The sequence below is a fragment of the Neovison vison genome, chromosome 12, assembly GCF_020171115.1.
Source record: "Neovison vison isolate M4711 chromosome 12, ASM_NN_V1, whole genome shotgun sequence".
NCBI classification, from domain to species: domain Eukaryota; kingdom Metazoa; phylum Chordata; class Mammalia; order Carnivora; family Mustelidae; genus Neogale; species Neogale vison.
Window position 1 is genome coordinate 105,853,669 of NC_058102.1, and position 24,513 is coordinate 105,878,181.

At 45.4% G+C, this 24,513-nt stretch overlaps 1 protein-coding gene across 5 annotated transcripts in view; it reads right to left on the reverse strand.

Annotated features, from left to right (window-relative positions):
- Positions 1 to 20,329, reverse strand: part of SLC6A13 (solute carrier family 6 member 13) — a 36,970-nt gene extending 16,641 nt beyond the window's left edge. Inside the window, exons 1-4 of one of the 5 annotated variants that reach the window (XM_044227754.1) lie at positions 20,239 to 20,329; positions 17,404 to 17,610; positions 5,214 to 5,348; positions 1,818 to 1,958 (exon numbers count right to left, since the gene is read on the reverse strand). In XM_044227754.1, coding sequence (XP_044083689.1) covers positions 1,818 to 1,958; positions 5,214 to 5,348; positions 17,404 to 17,605 — 478 coding nt within the window. In that variant the 5' untranslated portion in view covers positions 17,606 to 17,610; positions 20,239 to 20,329. Of the gene's footprint in view, positions 1 to 1,817; positions 1,959 to 5,213; positions 5,349 to 15,969; positions 16,065 to 16,098; positions 16,282 to 17,403; positions 17,611 to 20,238 lie in introns of those variants that run through there. The other 4 variants (XM_044227755.1, XM_044227757.1, XM_044227756.1 and 1 more) reach the window with 4 other exon arrangements.
- Between the last annotated feature and the right edge of the window lie 4,184 nt (positions 20,330 to 24,513).

The following is a 24,513-nucleotide window of genomic DNA, read 5'->3' on the forward strand; positions in this document are numbered from 1 at the left end:
ATCAAGAAGCAAAAGACTTGGGTATGGAATGTGCCTTGAGATTGTCTTAGAGATCCCCCAATCAACCCCAAGGTTTGTAGACCTCACAACACCCTGAAGCGAAAGCCCTGGGCCACTAGAAATTTGCAACATTTCTACAAAAGGAACTCCCCTGAGATCTGGATCAAATCAACATCTGACAAGCTGGTTGTCAAGGGTGATTTCAGGATAAATAGAAGGAACAATTGGGGGAGGAAAGAAGGAAGGAGGGAAAAAAGAAAGAAAAAAATAATAATAAAGAAAATACTAGACTAGAACCAATTTTTAAGACTGGACTCATCCAACAAAATATTTTTTTTGAGCGCTTATGATGTAGCCAGCACCAGAAAGTAAGTAAGTGCCACAGTGGAGTCAGGGCTCAGGGTAGGCACCACCAGGCATGTTTAAGAAAAACCTAAGGAGGGGCGCCTGGGTGGCTCAGTGGGTTAAAGCCTCTGCCTTTGGCTCAGGTCATGAGCTCAGGGTCCGGGATCGAGCCCCGCATCGGGCTCTCTGTTCAGCAGGGAGCTTGCTTCCCCGTCTCTCTCTGCCTGCCTCTCTGCCTGCTTGTGATCTCTCTCTCTCTCTCTCTCTCTCTCTTTCTCTGTCAAATAAATTAAAAAGAAAATAAAAATCTTTAAAAAAGAAGAACCTAAGGAATCTAGGGTTGTGGGGGGAGGAGCCTCCAAGATTGGACTCTTCGCTTGCCAACTGGTGGGTTGAAGGTGGTGGAGATCAGCACCAGAACCTCCTAGAAAGGGATAAGTGTCTGAGCACCAGAGGGGCCTTGCTAAGCATTGCCAAGTGTGCCTCCTTGGCAAGCAAAGGGCTCAGACTCCAGGTCGAACTTAATACCTCACCTAAGCAAAACAAAACAAACCAAAAAAGGAGTCATGGCACAGGTTGGGCCCCGTGATGAGCACTGAGGGACACTGAGAGCAAGTGGAAATGTTGGCTCCAGGCAGGACAGTTCCCCACCTGTGCTGTCCTTGGGTTGGCCTCCAGCCCCATGGGGCTACTTACATTTAAGCTACTTAAAATTAAACAAAAACTTAAAAACTCAGGTCTTCACACACACTGGGCCCATGCCAAGCTCTCCACGGCCACATGGAGCTGGTGGCTACCATGTTGGAGAGTATGGAGAACTTTTCCTCATCGCAGACAGTTCTCTTGGACGGCACTACCCTAGGGATTTTCAATCTTTGTACTTTCTACCAAATCGACTCAGTAGGCCTGTGGCCACGGGTGACTCCTGTTGTCTTCTAAGAGAGACACAAGCAGTCTTACAAGCACAGGAGAAATCAAGCGTGTTTATAAATCATAAGGAAGATGCACAAAACAGCTTATTCCCTGGTTAAACCAAGATGGACCGTGAGATCGAAAGACCCAAGATAGTATCAGAAAGAAGACGGGAGGAACAAAGATAACGGACAAAAAATACATACACCGAAGTGATCAGACTTCAAACTGCAAGAAATAAATGGCTAAACTATATAAAAAGAAATCAGGTCTATTTGCATAATCTGTGACTTCATAATCTATGAATTGAATACACTAACTTTTTAAAATTTGAGTACAGTTGAGAGACCGTTTTTTTTAGTGTGTGACATTTTGCCTGTGATGCTGGTGAATTCTCATGCTGATCTTTGATACAAGATTTCTGTGACCTACTTGGTGGATTATCTAGAATGTCCCAAGTTAAGGTTGGGGATGGGGTGCCGGGGATATACGGATAATCCCAGTCCTGGTTTATGTGGCTGAGCGGCAAGAGGAAGGGGACTCGCCAGGGATGACCTTACCTGTATTCCACTCGTGGTGGCAGCTTCCCCAGGGAAGGTCGATGGTGAAGCTGCTGAAGAGGTAGAAGAGGGCCCAGGCCAGGACAATGATGTAGTAGATGTTCAGGAGGACGACAATCATCTGGGAAGCATATCCGATGCCTGCAGGGCAAAACTGCAGAATTGGGCTAGGGACCGCGGACAGAGTTCTCACACGCCCCCCATCCCCGTCCAGGAGGGGTTTGCTCTCCACTGTCAGAGCCCTAGACAGCACTGGGCCCAGGCGCCCGGCTCTCTCCTCTGCCTCCCTGGCAGGTGACAAGGGGCTTTTCTCCCTGCGTTCCGTTGCCCTCTACCCGGGCTCCCTGTGTCCTTCCATCTTTATCGGTTCTGAAAATTCACTGATTTAAAGTTATTTTTTAAATGTTAAGACTGGGGCGCCTGGGTGGCTCAGTGGATTAAAGCCTCTGCCTTCAGCTCAGGTCATGATCCCAGGGTCCTGGGATCGAGCCCCACGTCGGGCTCTCTGCTCAGTGGGGAGCCTGCTTCCTCCTCTCTCTCTCTGCCTGCCTCTCTGCCTACTTGTAATCTCTGCCTGTCAAATAAATAAATAAATAAATTTATAAATGTTAAGACTAACTTGAAGATTCCAATAGTAAATATTCCCTGGAATTAAGCTGATGTCTTTTTGAAATATAAAAATACATGTTAAGAGCAGGAACAGGGGCACCTGGCTGGCTCAGTCCACAGAGCATGCAACTGCTGATCTCAGGGTTGTGAGTTCAAGCCCCACATTTGGCACAGAGCTTATTTGAAGAAAAAAAAAAAGTGCAGGTATTCACATGGGAGAAAATACAACTAGATCCTCCCTAATATTTGCAGATGTGCAAAAGGAAACGATGGTGAAGTACCATTCTGCATAGATAGCCATAGTGAAATTTTTTACAAATGATGTAACTCAGTGATTTCCAAATTTGTCCACATATTAGAATTACCTGGGAATATTTTTTAAAAATTTCAAAGCCCATACCAGACCTGAGACCAATTAAATCACAATCTTTGGGGGCAGGGCACAAGCCTCAGGATATTTTGAAGGTCCCCAGGTGACTCCAATGTGAAGACAAGTTGGGGAACCGCAAATACCCAGAGTTGTGAAAGATACGGGGGAAAGGTGCTTACTCAAGCATAATGACATGGCAAATCAGTATAACATTTGCATAGGGCAATTTAATAAGCCAGACCAAGAGACATCAACTTGATTGTCCATTTGATCCAGTGATCCTAATCCTGGAAATTTATCCCAATGAAATAATCCAAAAAAAAGAGAGACAAAACTATCTTAACAAATACACAAGACAGCAGAATATAACAGCTTTATAAGTAATTGAAAATAAGCCAAAAGCCCCAAACAGAGAACTGTTAAGTAAATTATGAGATATCCACTCCATTGACGTTTATGCAATCATTAAATTATTGTTATATAGAAAATGGAATATAAGGGTGCCTGGGTGGCTCAGTTGGCTAAGAATCCCAACTCTTGATTTCGGCTCAGGTCATGATCTCAGAGTCATGACAGGGTCATTAGATGGACCCCTGAATCATCAGCCTCCACACTGCTGTAGAGCCTGTTGAAGATTCTCTCTTTCAAGGGTGCCTGGGTGGCTCAGTGGGTTGAGCCTCTGCCTTCAGCCAGGTCATGATCCCAGGGTCCTGGGATTGAGCCCTGCTTCGGGCTCTCTGCTTAGCAGGGAGCCTCCTTCCCCCTCTCTCTCTGCCAGCCGCTCTGCCGACTTGTGATCCTCTATCTCTCTCTGTGTCAAGTAAATAAATAAAATCTTTAAAAAAAAAAAAAAAGATTCTCTTTCCCTCTCCCCCTCTGCCTCCCCCACCCTCTGTCTCTAAAAAAAAAAAGAAAGAATGAAAGGAAGAAAATAAGGAAGGAAGGGAGGGAGAGAGGGAAGAAGTGAGGGAAAGGGTGATAGGAAGGAAGGAAGGAAAAGAAAGGAAGGAAGAGAAAGAAAGAGAGAGAGAGGGAGGGAGGGAAAGAAAGAAAATGGAAAATAACACTAACTGGAAAGTGGGGACATAAACTGTGTATATTCTGGATTAATAGATATGTAAGCTCTATACAGAGAGAAAGAATTAATGAAATGAATCCCTAAAACTGGAAACAACACAAATGTTTTAAGGTGTGTGATGGTTAAATGAACTGTGGTATGTCCATATCATGGAATACTACTCAGCAATAAAGAAGAATGAACTCTTTATACAAGAACCTGGATGGATCTCAAGGGGACTGTACTGACTAAAAAAGCTAATCTCAAAAGGTAAAGACTGCACAATTACATTTATATAACATTCTCAAAATGACAGAATTATAGAGATAGAGAACAAATCGGTGGTTTCCAGGGACTAGGGATGGGGCAAGAAGGGGCAGGTGTGACTGCAAAGACGTAGCATGACAATAGCATGTCATAATGGGACAGTCTGTATATTGATTGTGGTGATGGTTAAATAAATCTACATGTGATAAAAATAACAATTATACACACACACACATATACACACGAATGAGTGCTTAGAAAACTGGGGAAATTTGAATAAGGTCTGTGGATAGTGCCAAATATCAATTTCCAGGTTGTGATTTTTTTTATAGTTAAGTAAGACATTACCATTGGGGAAAACTGGGTGAAGGGAACATGTGACCTCTCTCTACTAGTTTGACAATTTTCTCTGATATATAATTATTTCAAAATAGAAACTTAAAGAAAATCCTATATAGAGAGAAATTTTTAAATAAAACACACTAATGTTTAAATAGCTATTTTGTCAAAACAGTAGAATTGTTACTGGTATTTTTTTGTCATTTAAAATTGTCTTTTTGGTCCTCCTGGGTGGCTCAGTCATTAAGCGTCTGCCTTCAGCTCAGGTCATGATCCCACGGTCCTCAGATCGAGCCCTGCATCAAGCTCCCTGCTTGGCGGGAAGCCTGCTTCTCCCTCTCCCACTACCCCTGCTTGTGTTCCCTATCTCACTGTGTCTCTCTCTGTCAAATAAATAAATAAAATCTTTTAAATAAATAAATATAAATAAAATAAAATTCTCTTTTTAAATGTCTTGCAATTAATTAAACATTTTGAAAAAATACAAAATCATTTGTTGTACATTTGTAAAATATATAGCTAAAAATAGCTTTGCACTCTACTTATTTAATCTGAAATCTTTTTCTCCATCCTCAGCCCCATCTTCTCCATTCTCTGATAGATCAGTGCAGCATTGGGCCTACAAGTGGAGGGTTTAACATAAAGACACAGAGTATTAGGTCAACCAGCACTGCTACCAAAGCATTCAGTCATCCCAAATAAAGTTTGTAACCATGTATGCAGATATCCTGGAATCAGGCACAAGGCTACTCACCCTCAAAGATGGGGCAAATCTTCCTCCAGGCTGTGATGCCTCCCTGGCTAGTGTACTGGCCCAGCGCTGTCTCCAAGAGGAAGACAGGAATGCCACAGGTAAAGAGGAAGATGAGGTAGGGGATGAAAAAGGCACCTGTGGGTCGGAAACAGGTTTTCCATTACCCAGCACTAGCCTCCTTGTGATCCACACTCATCTCCTCCCATTACCACCCCGCACTGCCAGTCAGAATCCCCAGGGGTGCGGGATGTGCAAAACTGTGGGGGACATTCCTCCGGACATCTGGAACCATAGCAGAGATCAAGAGTCACCAAGTTACCTGACCAGCCCTTTCTTTCACTCTGAAAGTTTCAATCTATACCTACCAGGATCTGCTCCCCATCAAACATCAATTAGGACTTCAATTATCCATAACTGTGCCAATAGCTAGAAGCTCACTGAATAATGGACATCCCAGAACATTAACATAGCCCACAGACTATAATTCTTTGCAAGGAAATTACTGTTTTGAATGCTAGATAGAGACTTTGAGCAGATTGAAATCAGATTTCCCTTGAGTAATCCTTTCTGCTTCAGTTTTCACAATCCTTTCTGCTTAGCTTTCTGCTGAGACAAGAGCGCTGATGCTGGAAATGCTGGCATTTTCTCCACTGTAAACTTCTGTCTGTTGCCAAGGTAGACAGAGGAGTTCACAGAGTACCAGAGAAAAAAGAACCGCACAGAGAGGAAGATCCAAATATCTGCAGGGTGTCCACTTCTAGCTTTCAACTGAGGGCTGGTCCAATAAAAAATAAGTACATATGTCTGTGGAAACTACCCAAGGCAAGGGAAAGAACCATTTCAAAAGATGGAGAGTAATGGCGCTCACAGAAGGCTGGGAGAAGGGCTGACTCCCACCAGCCAGAATGGAGAGTCCCAGAATTCACAAGGCATTGGAAAGAGAAGGCACTTCCACTGAAATGGAGAATAATTAGCCCTAGATTGAGCACAACTCTGGTTCTGTATAACAAACCTCGGAAGCAACCCCCGAAAGTATCAAATAACTTCACTAGCTCCAAACAAAACTCAAGAATATTTGTAGGGGGTGTCTGGGTGTCTCAGTCATTAAGCGTCCGCCTCCCACTCAAGTCATGATCCCAGGGTCCTGGGATCGAACCCCGCATGGGGCTACCTGCTCAGCGGGAAGCCTGCTTCTCCCTCTCTCCCTCCCCCTGTTTGTGTCCTCTCTCTCACTGTGTCTCCTTCTGTCAAATAAATAAATAAAATATTTTTTTAAAAGAATATATATAGAAATATAAAAATACTCAGCAACCAATAAAGCAAAAATCACCAGGTTTGGTGTCCAATCAAAAATTATCAGGAAAGGGAAGCCTGGGTGGCTCAATTGGTTGAACATCTAACTTGATTTTGGCTCAGGTCATAATCTCAGGGTCATGGGATTGAGCCCCATGTTGGGCTCCACACTCAGCAGAGTCTGCTTGTCCCTCTCCCTCTGATCCTCCCCGCACTCACTCACTCTCACTCTCACAAATAAATAAATAAAAACTTTTGTAAAAATTACCAGGAAAACAAGCAGAAAAATATCACTTATAACGAGCAAGTAAATCAATTGATGGAACCCAACCCCTACTTAAACCGATGGTAGAATAAGCAGATATGGACGCTAACATGCTTATTATAATTGTGTTCCATATAGTCAAAATGTTAGAGATGTGAAAGACACTGAAAACACCCAAGTCAAATGTCTGAAGATGAAAACCCCTGGGGCACCTGACTTGTTCACCCCATAGAGCATGCGATTCTCAGTCTCGGGGTTGTGAGCTGAAGCCCCACGTTGGGCAAGGAGCCTACTTTAAAAAAAAAAATAGAGGTGAAAACCACAATGTGTGAGATAAAAAATAAATTGGATGGGATTAGTGGCAGATTAACAGCAGAAGAAAAGATTAGTGAACTTGAACCACAGAGTAGAAACTATCCAAAATAAAACAAAAAAGAGGTTAAAAAAAAAAGTGTCAGTGAGCTATGGAACAATTTCAAAAAGTCTGACATACTAGCATCTGGAGTCCCTGAAGAGATAAAAGATGGGGAGGGAGGGTCAGAAAAAAATTTGAAGAAATAATGGGTGAAATTTTTCCAAATTTGATGAAAACTATAAATCCACATATCCAAGAAGCTATATGAGCCTCAAGATAAGAAACATAAAAAACACTATAAGAAGGCACATCATAATCAAGTTATTTAAACCAGTGACTAAGAGTTTTTTAGAGAAAATCTTAACAGCAACCAGAGAGGGACAACTGGGTGGCTCAGTCAGTTAAGCATCTGCCTTCAGCTTAGGTCATGATCCCAGGGTCGTGGGATTAAGTCCCACATTGGGCTCCTTGCTCAGTGGGGAGTCTGCATCTCCTTCCGCCTGCTGCTTCCTCTAATTGTGTTCTCTCTCTCCCTCTCTCTCTCTGACAAATAAATAAATAAAATCTTAAAAAATAAAAATAAAATTATGGGGTGCCTGGGTGTCTCAGTGGGTTAAAGCCTCTGTCTTCAGCTCAAGTTATGATCCCAGGGTCATGGGATTGAGCCCCACATTGGGCTCTCTGCTCAGCAGGGAGCCTGATTATCTTCCTGCCTGCCTCTCTGAATACTTTGATCTCTGTCAAATAAATAAATAAAATCTTTAAAAAAATAAAATTAATCAGAGAAAAAAAGACACATATGTACAGAGAAACAAAGATAGGATGACCTCAAATTTCTCACTGAAAACAATGCAAACGAGAAGATAGCAGTAAGAGGGCACATTAGTTCCAGTACTGAAGGAAAGAAGAAACTTTTAGCTAGACCCCCAATAAAAATACTGTTCAAAAACTAAAGTGAAGTAATGCTTCTTAAGACAAGAAAAACCTGAAAGAATCCATCCCTAGAAGACCTGCACGATAATAAAGGTTAAAGAAAGACCTTCAGGCAGAGGGGAATATGATGCTACACAAAGGAACAAAGAATGTTAGAAACGGTAACTGCATACATAGATAAACATCTAAGAATTTTCTCTTATCACCCAAATCTCTTTGAAAGATGACTGACTAGTTACACAATATGAGGTGGAATTTATAACATATGAAAAAGTAAAATGTGTAGCAAAGAGCACAGAAGTCAAGAGGAGAGAGATGGAAATATATTATTGTAAGGTTCCTGCATGTAAAGCAATAGAATATCACGTGAAGGTGAACTGTGATAAATTAAAGATGCACACCACAAAATAAATAAAATCTTAAAAAAAAAAAAAAAAAGGGTGCAAGGGTGGCTCAGTGGGTTAAAACCTCTGTCTTCGGCTCAGGTCATGATCTCAGGGTCCTGGGATCAAACACCGCATCGGGCTCTCTGCTTGGCGGGGAGCCCGCTTCCTCCTCCCTCTGCCTACCTCTCTGCCTACTTGTGATCTCTCTGTTAAATAAATAAATAAAAATCTAAAAAAAAAAAAAAAAAGATTCTTGTCACAAAATCTAAAATAATCCTTCAGGGGCTTCTCAGTGACTCAGTTGGTTAAGTGTCTGCCTTAGGCTCAAGTCACAGTCTCAGGGTCCTAGGATCGAGTCCCACATGCTGAGCAGGGAGCCTAGTTCTCCCTCTGCATCTGCCTCTCCCCCATTTGTGCTCTCTCTCTCTCTATCAAATAAATAAAGTCTTTTCAAAAAATAAAATTAAACCATCATTCAACTAACATAACAAAGACTTGTGGCTAATAAGCCATCAAAAGAAGAAAGCCAACAATGAAATAATAAAAAATAACCAATTAATTCAAAAGAAAGCAGAAAGGTAGGAAAAGGGGAACAAAGAACTGATAGGACAAATAGAAAACAAATAGTAGGGTGCCTGGGTAGCTCAGTGGGTTGGGCCTCTGCCTTTGGCTCAGGTCATGATCTCAGGGTCCTCGATCAAGGCCCGAATCTGGCTCTCTGCTCAGTGGGGAGCCTGCTTCCCCCCTCTCTCTGCCTGCCTCTCTGCCTACTTGTAACCTCACTTTCTCTCTCTCTCAAATAAATAAATAACATCTTTAAAAAAAAGAAAACAAATAGATAATTTATTTAAACTTAATGGGGTAAATTTAACTGATAATTACTTTAAATGTAAATAGTCTAAACATCCCAAATAAAAGACAGAGATTGTCAGAGGGGCTTCAAAACAAAAACTAGCAAGACTCTGCTAGTTTTCTTAAAAGAAATGCACTTTAAGTATCAAGACATGAAAAGAAGGAAATCCTGGCAGCTGAGATAAGGTAGATGGACCTCGAGGACATTGTTTGCAGGGAGAAAATAAGAAACTGTATGTTCAAGGGCTGCAGCATTCCCCACCTGCTGGCCAGGATGGCAGGAGAACTTGGCTCTCCTCTGCCTTTGGCCTCCAACTTCCTGGGGAACCTAAGCAAGTGTCCTTTCTCCTTTATGTTTCTCATTAGCAAAGCGAGGAGTAGAGAAGTGATGTCAGGTCCCTTCTGGACTTCACATCCCAGCTTTGTCATCATCTAGGGTCCCTTTGCTCATGTCCCAGTCCCAAACCAGTAACCACAGACCAGAGCACCAGAGGCCTCAGCCACCATGAGCTCAGCCCTCCAGCAAAACCTGTATGTTCTCAGTTATATGCGGACCTGAAAAGGCCAAATTTGGGGACACCTGGCTGACTCAGTTGGAAAAGCTTGTGATTTGTAAAGTCAGAGTTGTGAGTTCAAGCCCCACGTTGGGTGAGGAGATTACTAAAACAAACAATCTTTAAAAAAATAAAAATAAAAAGGCCCAATCTGTGGAATTAAAAGGTAGAACGGTGATTGCCAGAGGTTCAGGGATGGGGGAAATGAGGAGATAAACTTGCACCTATAAAATGAATAAACTCTGGCAATCTAATGTACACAGCAGTGTGCCTATAGTGAACAACACCATATCATATACTTGAAAGCTGTTAAGAGACTAGATCTTAAGTGTTATCACCAAGAAAAGAGAATTATGGGAGGAAATGGAAGTGTCAAATAACCTGATTGTGGTAATCAATCTACTTCACAGTAGATAACACGGATTGAATCATCACACTGTACACCTTAAACCTAATACACGTCGTGTCAATAATATCTCAATAAAACTGGAAAGACATTAAAAAAAAAACAAATCACGTCTGTGGTTATACTCAGACAGGGCAGCAAAGGTAAGAGAGGTGGGAGAAAGGGACAGGAGGGAACTTGAGGGAGTCATGAATACAATACAAGTTCATTATCTTGATTGTGGCAATGGTTTCATAGGTGTATACATGTCAAAAGTTATCAAACTGTACACTTTAAATAGGCACATTTTGTTGTAAATCAGTTATATCTTAATAAAACTGTTTGAAAATGGAAGTTAATGGGGACTAGCATTCTGCAGTCCTTCACCTTCCAAATCTCTGGTTTGTAGTCTACATGTCTATAAATCCCGCTGAGGAAAGCACCTGATTCCCACAGGGCAAAGAAATAAAGCTCATAAACACCATGGCGTAATAAGTCCATAAATCAATCCAAAACTTACTGAGCAGGAAGGGAAAATTCCAGAAGAGAGAACTCAGTAGCCAATTTGAACAGTTACAGCTTGGAATTGAAAACATGGCAGAAAAAGAAAGAGAGCAGAGAGAAATAGAAAGAAAGAGAATTTTCAGCCCAATTCAAGCCCCTCCTCCCCACCTTTATGCTACCTAATCTTTCCCAATAATCTGAGCCAATGTTTAACCATGGTCAGCTCTGTTCCCCTAGTCCTCTGCCTCTTGGAGCACGTGGGCAGCTGGCCACAAGGGTCAAGGTCCACACTTGACAATCTGAGCCACTGGTCCTACAAGGGGAAGGGGTCAGGGGAGTGATGGGCCCCAGAGGGACCTGGGTGCAGACTTGGGGGTCCTATGGAGGCCCCAGCCTCTTTTCCTACCTGAGCCCCGGTCACCATGATTAGAAGATGGAGCTAGTCCTAGAGATCCTAGACCTCAGTGATCTGCTCCCCTATCCCGGCAGGTTAGTCTCCTTCCCCAAATTCTGAAGGGTCCTGGCATGCCTCCCTGTGAGATGGGGGAGGCCCCATGTCCAACCTAGAAGGGAATCATTCTGCAGGCCACTCTTCTCCAAAGGAACCCATTCTGTAGTGCCTTCTGTAATATTCCAGCAAATATTTAAAAAGCCTAAACTGATAAGATTCTACCCAGTGGTGAGCATCGATGAGCTGTTACATGCCAGAAGCAACACTATTCTGACCACTGCTGGGAGCCGAGTCATTAACTGAGAGTGGTAACAAACCATCACATACTAGTAAAATTACAATCGTTATTCTTATATGGAGAAAAAAGCACTCCTCATTTCCCTTTGTTCTTTATACTAACAAGCAACATCAAGGTGATCGGTCCTCCCAGAGGCCAGGTACTATTTAATCCTCCTCACCCTGGTGTCCCTATGGCCTCTGTCCCTGTAGTCTAGGGCTGCCCTCCCTCCATAGCCTACTGCTCTAAGGTCCCTATTCCCAGAAATCCAGCTGTGGGGCATTCTGTTGTAGCAGCATGTGGGGTGTCCAGGCATTCCAGGGGTGGAGGAACTTGGTCAGCCAGTAGCCAGGATCCAGCTGAAGCCCCATGAAGAATTTGGGTGTCTGGGGACTGAAGATCAGAAGGGAGGAGGGCTTGGAGGGGGACAAGGATCAAGGAAGCATCTGTCTTCACACAAGGTGACCTCCAGCTGGTGTTCTATGACTAGCAAAAACCAATGATTCCTTGCACGATTGACCTCTGCCCCTGGTTTTCAGCAACTTGACTTAGAAATTAATATAGGGGCACCTGGCTGGCTCAGTCGGAAGAGCATATGGCTCTCTTGATCTCGGTCAGGGTCATAAGTTCAAGCCCCACATTGGGTGTAGAGACGACTTAAAAATAAAATCGTAAAAATAAATACAAAAATCAATTTTTTCTAAAAAATAAATTAAGCATAAAATGATTGGCAGATGATGTTTTTGACTGGGCTGAGACTGGTGGGCAAGTAATTTACATTCCCTCCTGGCAGAGTTGAATCCTCTTACCAAAACCCTGTCCTACCACCTTCCCCCCAACATCACGCCTTTTGGGTTCTCTGGAGACTTCTCATCCCCATGGTTAGAGCTTTAGGGGACAGGCCTCAGTGGGAGGTCATGTTCGCATTTCCCTCCAGGGGGCTGAGGTTGGAGAGCAGGAGAGCTAGTTCAAATGCTCACTGTCTTCCCAGGCAGGAGACCCAGCCCTAGCACCAGCACCGCTGGCTGCACAGGGCACATTGTCATTTCTCTTTAGCACTCACACTGGCTCCCTCCTAACCAGGAGGGAGAACACACAGCAGACATGTACTCTGTCCACTCCCAAGTTTTGCCCAAATAACCCATACTTCCTATTTCTAATTCTCTTCTGCCCCCATTACCTTGAACCCACTGCAAGCAGAAGCAGTCACTGCCCCGGCCTCCCGGAGCGACCGTTCCTACAAGATCACCAACAAATGGCCCCCATGCCACCAAAGCCAACACTCCAATCTCCTCCGTAACCTTCTTGACCTTTCTGCAGCATCTGATGTCGTTGTCCTTCCCGGCCCCTCTGACCTCATCACTTTCCTGGCCTCCCAAAACACTTCACTGTCCTGGTGGTCATCCTTCTGCACTGCTGTCTCCTTATCTGCCCCCTGCTCTTCCCTCCCCTTCCCCCATTCCTTGTTCTCTCTTCTCACCATGAAAGGGCTAATCACCCACCAATTTATATCTCCCATCTGCATCTCCCTCACAGACCACAGACTTCTGTGTTTTACTGCCTAGTGGACAGTTCCCCTTGGATGGCTAAGAGATAGCTCCAGTCAGTGTTCCCAAAATGCAACTCCTTTTTTTCTTCTGAATACCTGCTCCATCACAGTGGAGGGCTCATCCTTCCTCCCCAGTGCTCAGGCTGTACCCCTTGGGACTGCTGAGATCAGAAAGCATCAGTGGGGGTGACAAGAAGTATCTGATTCTGCCTACATCATAGGTGGGGGGGGTCTCCAGTCCCAAGCATTCTGGGTGTTGAGGAACACAGTCTGTCAGCAGCCAGGGTGTAGAGAACCCAGTTGAAGGTTCATGTTCAGAAGCACCCAGAATCTGGGTAGTTAGGTAGATTTGAGGGTTGGGGGGTGGTGGGAGGAATCAAGGATGACTCTAACATTTTCAGCCTTGTGACTGGTCTGCTTCTTCCCTGACACCTATACACTTCGTTCCCAACAGCAGCCAAAGAGATTCTTTCAAAATGTAAGAAATGGGGTACCTGGTTGGCTCAGTAGGTTAAGTGTCTGCCTTCGGCTCAGGACGTGATCCCAGGGTCCTGGGATCAAGCCCCATGGCAGGCTCCCTGCTCTGTGGGGAGTCTTCTTCTCCCTTTTCTCCCTGCCCCTCCCCACTTGTGCTCTCTGCTCTTCCCGGTGCTCTCTCTTTCTCAAATAAATAAAATCTTTTAAAAAATAATAAAATGTAGATCATGTCACTCCTGCTCAAAACCCTGCTCTGAATCCCCACGTCACTAGAGCCACAGCCAAAGTCTCAAAGTAACTGACAAGGCCCTCCCCGATCTGCCACTCCCATCCCATTTACTTCTCTGACCCCAGCCTCTATCTACTCCCCTCCTCACAACTCCTCAAACCAGCCAGTCAGCCTCTTGCTTGGCTACTCTTAAATCTTGTGTGTCCTCTGCTCGGAGCACTTTTACCCTCAATAGCCACACAGCCAACTCTCTCACTCCTGGCAAACTTTGGTTCACATGTTCTCAGTACCCCCTCCCCTCCACCCCTTCCACACACTCCTGATCCCCTTACCCAGCTCTCCTTGGTCTTTTTCCATAGTGCTCCTTAACTTCTGATATACTGATATACTGATATCCGTATATTCTGATATACTGATACAATTTTCCCATTTAGTATGTTTCTTGTCTGTTTCCCTCCTCTAGAATGTAAGCCCCACAAGGACAGGGAATTGTTCTGTTCTGTTTATACATGGATGTCAACAATTTAGAAGAATTCTGGGCAAATGGAATGTAGCCAGTAATTGCTTTAAATGACATGGTCAGGGTCAGGGCTTGTGTGGGCTGTGTGCTGGGATGGCTGGCTGAGACTGGAGATTCTAGAAAGCCATTAGGGGTGGGCAGGCCCCAGGTTTTGGACAGCAGAGAAGGTGCTCACCAAGTAGATGGCTGAGGCAGGCAAGGCTCCCATCCATCTCCCTGAAGAGCCTACTAGCTGCTTTTGATTTGAGACGGGTTTCTTTCTATTACTTTCTCAGCTTCTCTGGTTTTTGACTATAGTGTTTCACTGTTCTCCTGCTTTTTTCTTTTTCTTTTTTCTTTTTTTTAATTTCACCTGCTTTTCTATCATATTCTTGCCTCAGCCTTTTCTCTGCTCGGGAAGTCACTTTAAATTGGGATCTACCAGATGTTAAAGCTGGAAGGAACCAGAGAAGACATCATCGGTATTTTAAGTTTAGAACAAAAAATATGTTTTGGGAACTTTTTCATTCCTGACCTCATCACTGAACAAATATGGATAAAAAGTGCCCACCTAACTTATCTTCATGCTCTGCCCCAAGTCCCAAAGGGGCTGTTTAAGGCTGGGAAGTTGAAGAAAGGGCCCGGAAGCAGTCTGATAGGGCCCATTACCTGAGCACAGTTCACCTCAGTGTACCCCCAGCATCTTTCTCCAGAACTTGCTCAAAACATTCCTCTCATCCCCTAGGAGTCCCCGGGGATCCCCAGTTGGAGAATCACGGATTTAAGTAAAATCACTACACCAGGAGGAAGAAGGGTGGAATCCATGTAAGTAGTTTCCACTCTCCTCACCTTTCTGCCCCACACGGGTAACAAAGGGTCCTGTCAGAAAGAGGCATCAGTCTGTTCCTTGCCAGACAAGGGGGTGAGAAGAGCAAGTGTTGGAGCCCATTCCCTGTAGGAACTTGCTTTCCCGGGAAAGCGAGGGGAGCTGAATGATGACAGAAAGGTTAAACCACGAGGAGCACCACAAACCAGGCCTGTCCGTATAAAGACCCCACACATCCTAGGTGAGTCCCCCTTACCTTGGCAAAGGAGGCTTTCCATTAATTCACCCGGTGGCCCTGGATGACTCATGCCCTTCAGAGCAAACCTGAGCAACCAAAGCCCCTCAGAACACTTCCCTCCAGCTTAGGACTCAAGGAAGAGTCCTAAGGTGCTACGTTATGGGTGGCAATGTTAGGGATTAAACAGTTTGACTGGATCCAGGACCCAGAAAAGGTGTCTCCACTCCCAGTCAGAATCAGCCCACTGGAAGGCCAGCTCTATCCAGGGAGGAAGCCGCCAACAAGCCGTCACACCCACCCCCTTCCCTCACAAGCCCAAGGCAAGAACCAAGGGACTCCCTACTCTTCCTGGGCCTGCATTTCCACCCAAGCCAGCATCACACTCTCTGGGACCCGCATGCACTTACCACAAAGCCCTGAGGCAGAGCTCAGATCCAAACACTGCCAGGCAAGCTCCCCTCAATGGGGTGAGCCCACACTCTGCCCCCCCCACACACACACGCACACACACACACTGCTCCTGGTCACAGCTCCCTTTGCTTCCCCTTCCTCAGCCCAGTGGTTTTGCACCAGAAATCACTGGAAATCACTCCCTCCCGTCTCCTCGTCTCTCCGTGCCACTCCCGCTAATTCCCAGGCCAACCTTTACCCAATTCCAGAGAGGCTTGGGGAAAGCCGCTCACCTCCTAATCTTCCTGCCATGTGAGGAGCTAAGCTGGTTACTAGGCTCCAGATACAGAGCCCCAAAGCCCAGCTTAGCCTCCAGACTCCTCCTCCGCCCCGGACCAGCCTCGTCCCTCCCCCCAGCTCACCGAAGGGAGGCATGTGGAGTGTCCAAGGCTGGGGTGGAAGTGGGAAGACCTCCTTTCTTCCCTCACACAGCGCACAGAACAAAGTCCTGTGATTTCAGGCTACTGGCCAGAAATCCCCGGGGGTAAAAAGGACATATCAGCCCATCCCTCCCCTCTGGAAACATACAAGTTAACTTCCAACTCCAAGGCCAGGCCACCAATTGCCACGATCCTGAGAACAGCACTCCAAGGCTTCAGAGCGCCAAGCCAGCCCTCCCACCTTCCCTGTCCAAAACCACTGGGAGGCGGAGCTCCATGCATTTGGGAGGATCCAACTCCCCGGGAAAAGGACAGGTGTTACGTTGGGGCACCCGCCAATCCTGTGGCCCACAGAATAACCATGGCCCTCAGCATTTCCCCACGTGACCTACCTCGCCATTGCCCCTTCCTCCAGCCCAGACGTCCAAACTGGATCTGGGGAGCCCCAACACCTGTACGCTTTACCCACCAACAAGGAGATCTTCCTAACCTACTGCTCACCCAGAATGCTTCAGGACCTGAGAAATCCCTCTGAGTTCTCCCACAGAGGGCTGGGATTGCCTGAAAGTGAGGTACTGGTCAGAGAATGACCAACGCTGCCGGGCAGGAGTGGAGCTGCCCCCAGCGGGCTGGAATGGGGTGGGGGGCGCAGGAAGCCAAAAAGAATCTGGAGTTAATGCCACCTGCCCGCAAAGTTCAGTGGAGAATTTTGAAGGGAGAGCCGCTGGTATCAAAGGTTATGACACTGGGAGGGCTTGGGTAATGACTGCCTTCGGGAATGGCATCAGGCCAGCGGAATAGGGGAAGACACGGACTAAGGAGTTTCAGGACCACAGGACAGTTCAGTAGCAACATCTTCTCCAACATCGCTGCCATTTATTAAGCTCCTGACCCATGTGACCACTGATCCTTACGGCAGCGTGCAAGGCAGGTACTGCTATCTTAATTTACAGGGAGAGCCACTGAGGCTCTGAGGGGCTTAAATGACTCGCCCAAGATGACACAGAGATTAAGTAGCAGAGCCAGGGTCCAAACTCTGATCTGCCTGGCTCCAAACCTACATTCGTATTCCTAGGGTGCCACAGCAACATAGAAAAACCCTGGGGAAAGTCATATAATGTGTCTAGGTCTCAGTCTCCTAGGTCTGCAGTGTCCTTCCTGACTCATAAGGGTCTTTCCAACTCCAGCATTTCTGTGCACCCATGGGACTCCCCAGAGGGGCAGTACGTGTGAGAGATGGAGACATCCTCCTTCCAGGGGTGCGTGGGGTGGCACAGTGGCTCTCACCTCCCCCATTTTTGTAGCAGAGATAGGGAAACCTCCAGACATTGCCGAGACCAATGATCTCCCCAGCCACTGACAGCACAAACTCCATCTTGTTGTTCCAGTGTCCCCTTTCCAGGGTGCCATCTTCCTTCACCTTTTCCATGACTGGGTATGCTGGCTTTGTCTCTCCATTACTGGTTGTGTTCGAGACCCTGCTATCCATCCCACCTGGAAAAGAAGCAAAGTGCTCTGTTAACTGCTGGGAATCCTGGGAAGAAAGCCTTCCCCTTCCTTCACCAGCAGATTCCCAAGGGAATGAGTGCACTGGAAGAAAGTAGATTCCTACCCCCTTGCCTGTAGACCCGTGTTCTCCTTAGCATCTCTCACTGGTAATGGCTGAGTAATAGCTGCTGAGAATGTATCTTCCTTTCCTGTTCAGAAAGAAAGCATGGAGACCGAGGTACAGGCATGTGTTACACAGGGCAGATCCTCTTGGGTGGGGGCTTGTGGATATGGACGAATCCACATGGCCCCTGGGTTGTCTAAGTTCCTCTCTGCCAGCCTACGGCTCGCTTTGAATGTCTTAGCATGACCTTCAGTGTCTATATTCTGTATGCTGGGGACAGTTGAAAGGATCCTCAAGGCCACCGATTTCCCTTGCAGGAATTTAGTCTAGCAAAGTAACTGTGACTGTGGGTAAAGATTTGGCATTGAAGATGTTCATTATTTACAACAGAAAAAATTAGAAAGTACGTAAGGTCCCAAAGCGATAGATAGGTTAATAAATTATGGCACATATAGATCCTGGAGCCTTATACTATCACCAAAAATTGTATTGCAGAAGAAAAGGTAATGAAACGGAAGTGCTCACAATATGTGAAGCGAAAAGTTATCAAAGAGCATACACGATACCATTATGCTTGCAAATATTTCATAAAGTGTATGCATTGGAAGCTTAGGATAGCCACCAAAATGGTTCTCTCTCCATGGTTGGAATATAGGAATGTTTTCCTTATTTCCATTTCCTACATTTTCATCAAAGAACATGATTTATTTTGTACTATTTAAATAAAAGCAAGTTCTTAAAAAATCCTTCCCAAGGAATGAGAGAGGCTGAGGGGGTCCTGGAATTCTGCAGAAGATGGGCTGATTTTTTTCAGCTATCCTTCCTTGTCTCTCGGAAGTCAACATAAAAGAAAGATGAACTATGGGCTGTGTGTGTGTGTGTGTGTGTGTGTGTGTGTGATGTTACACATAGGAATCTGTTACAGTAGAGAAGAAAACATGAAATTAGTAAAGAAACACTGTGGGGCACCTGGGTGGCTCAGTGGGTTAAGCCTCTGCCTTCGGCTCAGGTCATGATCTCAGGGTCCTGGGATTGAGCCCTGCATGGCATCATCGGGCTCTCTGCTCAGCAGGGAGCCTGTTTCTCCCTCTCTCTCCGCCTGCCTCTCTGCCTACTCGTGATCTCTCTCTCTCTCTGTCAAATAAATAAATAAAATCTTTTTTAAAAATTTAAAAATAAAAAAAAAATAAAGAAACACTGGTCCAAATGCTTCACTACCCTATTCTAGACTCTTACCAGGATTAAAGATAAGACTGGACATGGTTCACATTTAGTGAGCAACTAGTACTAAGTGCTTTACAGATATTTGGTTCCTTTAATCCACAGCCACCCTGACATGTAAGCAGGATTAGTTCTGCTTTGTAAATAAGGGAGCTGCAGCTCAGAGAGGTTAGGTGACATGTCTGCAGCTCTCAGCGAGATAATGGCATTGGCGGGACTTGAACCTACTCTGTCCCTGCTCTTTCTATTAAATCTCTCGATTACATTGGCTACCCAGGTTGATCAGCATGTCTCAGTAGCATCTTCTGATAACTCCCTCCTGATTTTATACAATGGTCCCTTTTCTGGAAAAGAAGGCAAATGGGCTTTTTCATACACCTCAGGAAAAATTCATGGTAACAGAACTTTCTCAGGGATAGCCTCATCTTGCCCAGCTCCCCTATGGCTCCGCCTCCTCAGGGGGGCCACCTCAGGGACTCAGAAAGTCAAGGAACAGTAGGCACCTTCACTCATTTGATAAATTAGGGAATAGGCTGCAGAGATCTTGAGCTAAGAAGGAGAAACCCAACCAGCTGGTCCTGAGAAGTTTCCTCAGTCCTTTCAAGAAGCTTGTCTAACGCCTCATGCTCATCCTGAGCCTCTCTTTACCATCCGATGGGAGTCCTCCAATGGTGGAAAGCTATCCCTCTCCCTCCCTCATCCTGCCAGACCCTAGAAGAAACCGCAGGCCCTCCTGGGTCCCCGGGCCTTATGAGGGTGCCTCTCAGAGGTAGTGTGCTGCAGTTAGAAGGTCATGAGCTGGGTCAGACAAGCCCGGCACAGACCTTAGCTCTGTGCTGTGCCACTCACTGTCTGACTCTGGGGAAGTGAATTAACTACTCTGAGTCTCCATTCGCTCATCTGTGAAAGCAAGAAGGACTAAGTGAGGCAGTAGATATATATAAAGGAAAGCACCTCATAGAATAACAGCACTCAGATTTTTATTTTCTTTCAGTCTTGCCGAAGAGGTGTTCATTGTCTCATCTCACAGAAAAGAAAGGCTTTCTTTCCTCTCAGTCTACGGTTCTCGTCCTCTAAAGCCCATGGGCCCTCAAGTCCATGGCCACTGAACCTTCAAAAAGCCCAGAATATAGCATCTAGTCTTTGCACAGGCACACAGAAGTGGCAGGATCTGTTTTCTAGGAGAACCAAAAAATCCTTTGGTTGTATGAACTATGATCTTACCAACCTGTACTCTGAGACCCAGAAACAGAAGAAAAAGAGAAGAGAGAGAAGAAATTGTCACCAACCTTAGTGCGGTTGCTGCCAGAGGTCCAGTGGGGTGGGGGAGAAGAATGATCTAAGGGGGAAAGGGAAGGTGCTGGCTATTTAAAGTGTGGTTCCAACTCCTCTGCCGCACTTGTAATTCTAAACTTGGCCCAGCCCACATTCCGCCTCCTGCCTGCCCCATTCCATGTTCCCTCCCTGAGCACCAGACAACTCAGCCCAGGGAGTGCGAGCGCACCCTGGCAGGTCAGGCCAGTTGCTTGAGAGGCAGGGCAGCAGGCAGTCTTCCCCAGACTACACAAGCTCTTTCCTCTGGCCATCTCGGGGTCTCCTTAGAGGGATTCCGCCTTCCACCCTTTCTCTGGCTCCAGCGCTCCTATACTCCCATCAGGAATAGGTGTTCCTTTGGTCAGGTGCCCAGTAAATTGAATGTGCATTTCTCTAAGCATTCTGCAGTTTATGATTTGGTATGGACCGTGATTAAGAATAAAGATACACGGGGGCGCCTGGGTGGCTCAGTGGGTTGAGCCTCTGCCTTCAGCTCAGGTCATGATCTCAGGGTCCTGGGATGGAGCCCCGCATCCCGCTCTCTGCTCAGCAGGGAGCTTGCTTTCCCCCCTCTCTCTCTGCCTGCCTCTCTGACTACTTGTGATCTCTGTCAAATAAATAAAATCTTAAAAAAAAAAAAGGAATAAAGATATATATGGGCACCTGAAATTAATGTCATGTTGTGAGCCAACTATAACTCAATAAAAAAATACATTAATGGAATGAAAAAAATCAATTATCATTTTTGCAGGTTGTACCCTACTATTTATCTTTTACTTTTTGTTTTACTGGCAAAATTATAGGCATAAAATTCAATAAAGGGAGACTTTTGTCAGAAAAAAAGGAATAAAAATACGTAGATTATAGAAATCTGAGAAGTCAGAAAAACGCCTTCAACACACACACACACACACACACAGGTTCTTTAAAGATTTTATTTATTTATTTGAAAGTGAGAGAGAGGAGCTGGGGGGGAGGAGCGCATTTATATACATATGGGAAAGTCAAAACAATTAATACTAGTTCTATCTGGAGAGTAGGGTTGGGGCCCGGCAATGAAACATGAAGTACGGGACATTTTTCACTTCTGTTTTCGATTTTTTGGATTGTTAAACAATGTACTAGTTTCGATTTTTTTTTTTTAACGATTTTTTAAACAAATAAAGAGAAGAAAGTGCCAAGCTTAAGCCCTAAACTCATCCTAAGCGGAAGAGCTGCCTGGGAAGAGGAGGCGGCAGCGTCCAGTCCCCGACGTTTCGCACTCCGCGTCGGGGCGGGAGCAGAGGGGGGCGGCAGAGCACCCGCCCAACACGAACGCCCCGCGGGATGCATGCTGGGCCCGGATGCGCCCTGGGTGCCGAGGCCAGATGGTCCAGGGCGGAGTCCCTGCTCCATCACTTTCCGTGTTGTGGCCTTGTTGCTCAAAAACCTTGTGTTCAGGTGCCTGGGTGGCTCAGTGGGTTAAGCATCCGCCTTTGGCTCAGCTCACGATCCCAGGGTCCTGGGATGCAGCGCCACCTCAGGTTCTCTGTGGGAAGTGTGCTTTCCCTCTCCTCCTCCCCCTGCTTTCCCACTCCCACTCCCCCTGCTTGTGTTCCTGCTCTCACAGTCTCTCTCTGTGTCAAATAAATAAATAAAATCTTAAAAAAAAAAAAAAAACTAACGTTATAAAAACAACAACAACAACAACAACAACACAACTTGCTTTTGAAAAAATCTATAAAAAGGTGTGCCTCCTCCTTACCTTGCAGGGTTGAGTGAAGTTTTGGCAGGTAAAGAGCATATGTGAAGAGCCCAGTCCATGGGTAGCAAGCCTTCGAACGGTAACTGGTATTGATCCTTAGGAAATCATTCACAGTGAGCAGGGAAGGTTTCCTGAAGGGGATGAGATCCAGAGACCCCTGAGCAAAGCTGGGCTCAGGTCAGACAGTAAGAGTCTGGGGCTGGGGGCTGGGAGCGGGGCTTGGGGTGGCTGACTGAATGAGATACACAAAGGTGCCTGGGGGTGCCTGGGTGGCTCAGTCAGTTAAGCATTTGCTTTCAGCTCAGGTCAAGATCCCAGGGTCATGGGATCGAACCCCACCCCTGGCTGCCTGCTCAGCTCTCTCTCTCTCTCAAATAAATAAATAAATCTATTAAAAAACAACAACAACAAAACAAAAACAAACAAACAAAAAAGAACAGGGAGCCTCGCAGAGATCATTATTCCTGTGTTTCTGCTGCCCTTCTCTCCCCTTCTGACCATCCCTCCATCTTATTTAACTGTTAAACAAGAGACCAAAAGTGTTCTCCCAGAGAGGTTGCAAACTCATGCAAAAAACTCCATTTTCAAAGGTAATGCTGTTAACTTCTGTTTTTACTTACCATCAAGTGCTACTTACTAATGACCTATTAACTAATGACCTGTGTGTGTGTGTGTGTGTGTGTGTGTGTTGAGGGCGTTTTTCTGACTTCTCAGATTTCTATAATCTACGTATTTTTATTCCTTTTTTTCTGACAAAAGTCTCCCTTTATTGAATTTTATGCCTATAATTTTGCCAGTAAAACAAAAAGTAAAAGATAAATAGTAGGGTACAACCTGCAAAAATGATAATTGATTTTTTTCATTCCATTAATGTATTTTTTTATTGAGTTATAGTTGACTCACAACATGACATTAGAAACTCTAGTATTGGGACGCCTGGGTGGCTCAGTTGGTTAAGCAGCTGCCTTCGGCTCAGGTCATGATCTCAGCGTCCTGGGATCGAGGCCCGCATCGGGCTCTCTGCTCGGCAGGGAGCCTGCTTCCTCCTCTCTCTCTGCCTGCCTCTCTGCCTGCTTGTGATCTCGCTCTGTCAAATAAATAAATAAAATCTTAAAAAAAAAAAAAAAAAGAAACTCTAGTATTTGTGCTCTAAAATGACCAGGTAACTGGAGTGTACTGAACCTCAGATGGATATAGGAATAGTATTCTAAGTTAGGACGCCAGACAGCCATCAGCAATGTTGCACAGCCCCTCCTATGCCCTCTACATGCAAAAGCTAGGGTTCCCTGTTTCTAGGAAAGACTCCCAGTGACCAGGGCACCATCAGGATCAGGCTGAGTTCCTTTAGCCTTGAATTAGAGTCGTTTAGTGTTGCTGCCCTTGTACAAAGGAATGTTCAGTTTTGCTTGCTGATCCTGTTGTTTTTACATAACACTTACATTTTACCTTTTTAAAAATATTTTATTTTTTAGGTAATCTGTACACCCACCGTGGGGCTCAAACTTACATCCCCGAGACAGAGCCACTCACTCCACTGACTGAGACAGCCAGGCACTCCTACGTATTATCTTTTTGATTGCTGTTTTGTTCCTCTCAAATCTTTGTTATTCCCAATTTCTTTTTCTCTTAAAGTAGGAACTGGTGCTGTAAGTCTTCTGCCCTGTTTAGGTTGACCAATTTTTAAAACGTTTGAAAATCGCTGGTAAATGAGTGACAGTTGCTCACAACTCCCTGTCTGGGGTTTAGCACAAATCAGGCAGGACTAGCCTTGCTTCTACCTCACTTAGCCATCAGCCTTTGCCCTCGTGGGTCAGGAAACCTGAAAATAGGGAACATGAGAGTCAGTTTTCAAGAGTTCTCCCTCAAGAGGCGGTGATGGTTCTAAGACTCGCTAGAGACTGTTAGGTTAATGGAAGGATGTGGTCCTCAAACAGAAATAGAGTGAACCATGGAGAAAGCGGGCCTGGCAGGTCTCGGCTTCTAGCCCGTTGACCCCGGCATATTTCAATGTCAATATGCCATTAAATACTCCCCCAGCAATTTTTTTCTCTCTACTAGGAGTGGTACAAGGGTAAAAAAAATTTTCAAATGAGCATGATTCATTTCAAAAAGAATATTTCTGAGCAACACCAGTTTCAACATTGGAATGAGTTAATGAAGAAAGTGGAGAGAGATCTTTAAATGAACAGGCACTGGGGCACCTGGGTGGTTCCGTTGTTAAGCGTCTGCCTTTGGTTCAGGTCATAACCCCAAGGTCCTGGGATGGAGTCCCGCATCGGGCTCCCTGCTCAGCGGGGAGTCCACTTCTCCCTCTGCCACCACCGTGCTCGTGCTTCCGCTTGCTCCCTCGTCTCTCAAGTAAATAAATAAATAAAATCCTTTTAAAACAATTAATAGGCATAGTTCTCTTTAACCACAGGGGTGAGGAACCTATTGACCGTTTAGATCTCTTTTCAAAGATCTGAAAGGGAAGAAAAGAACAAGAGGAGGGGTGGCTGGGTGGCTC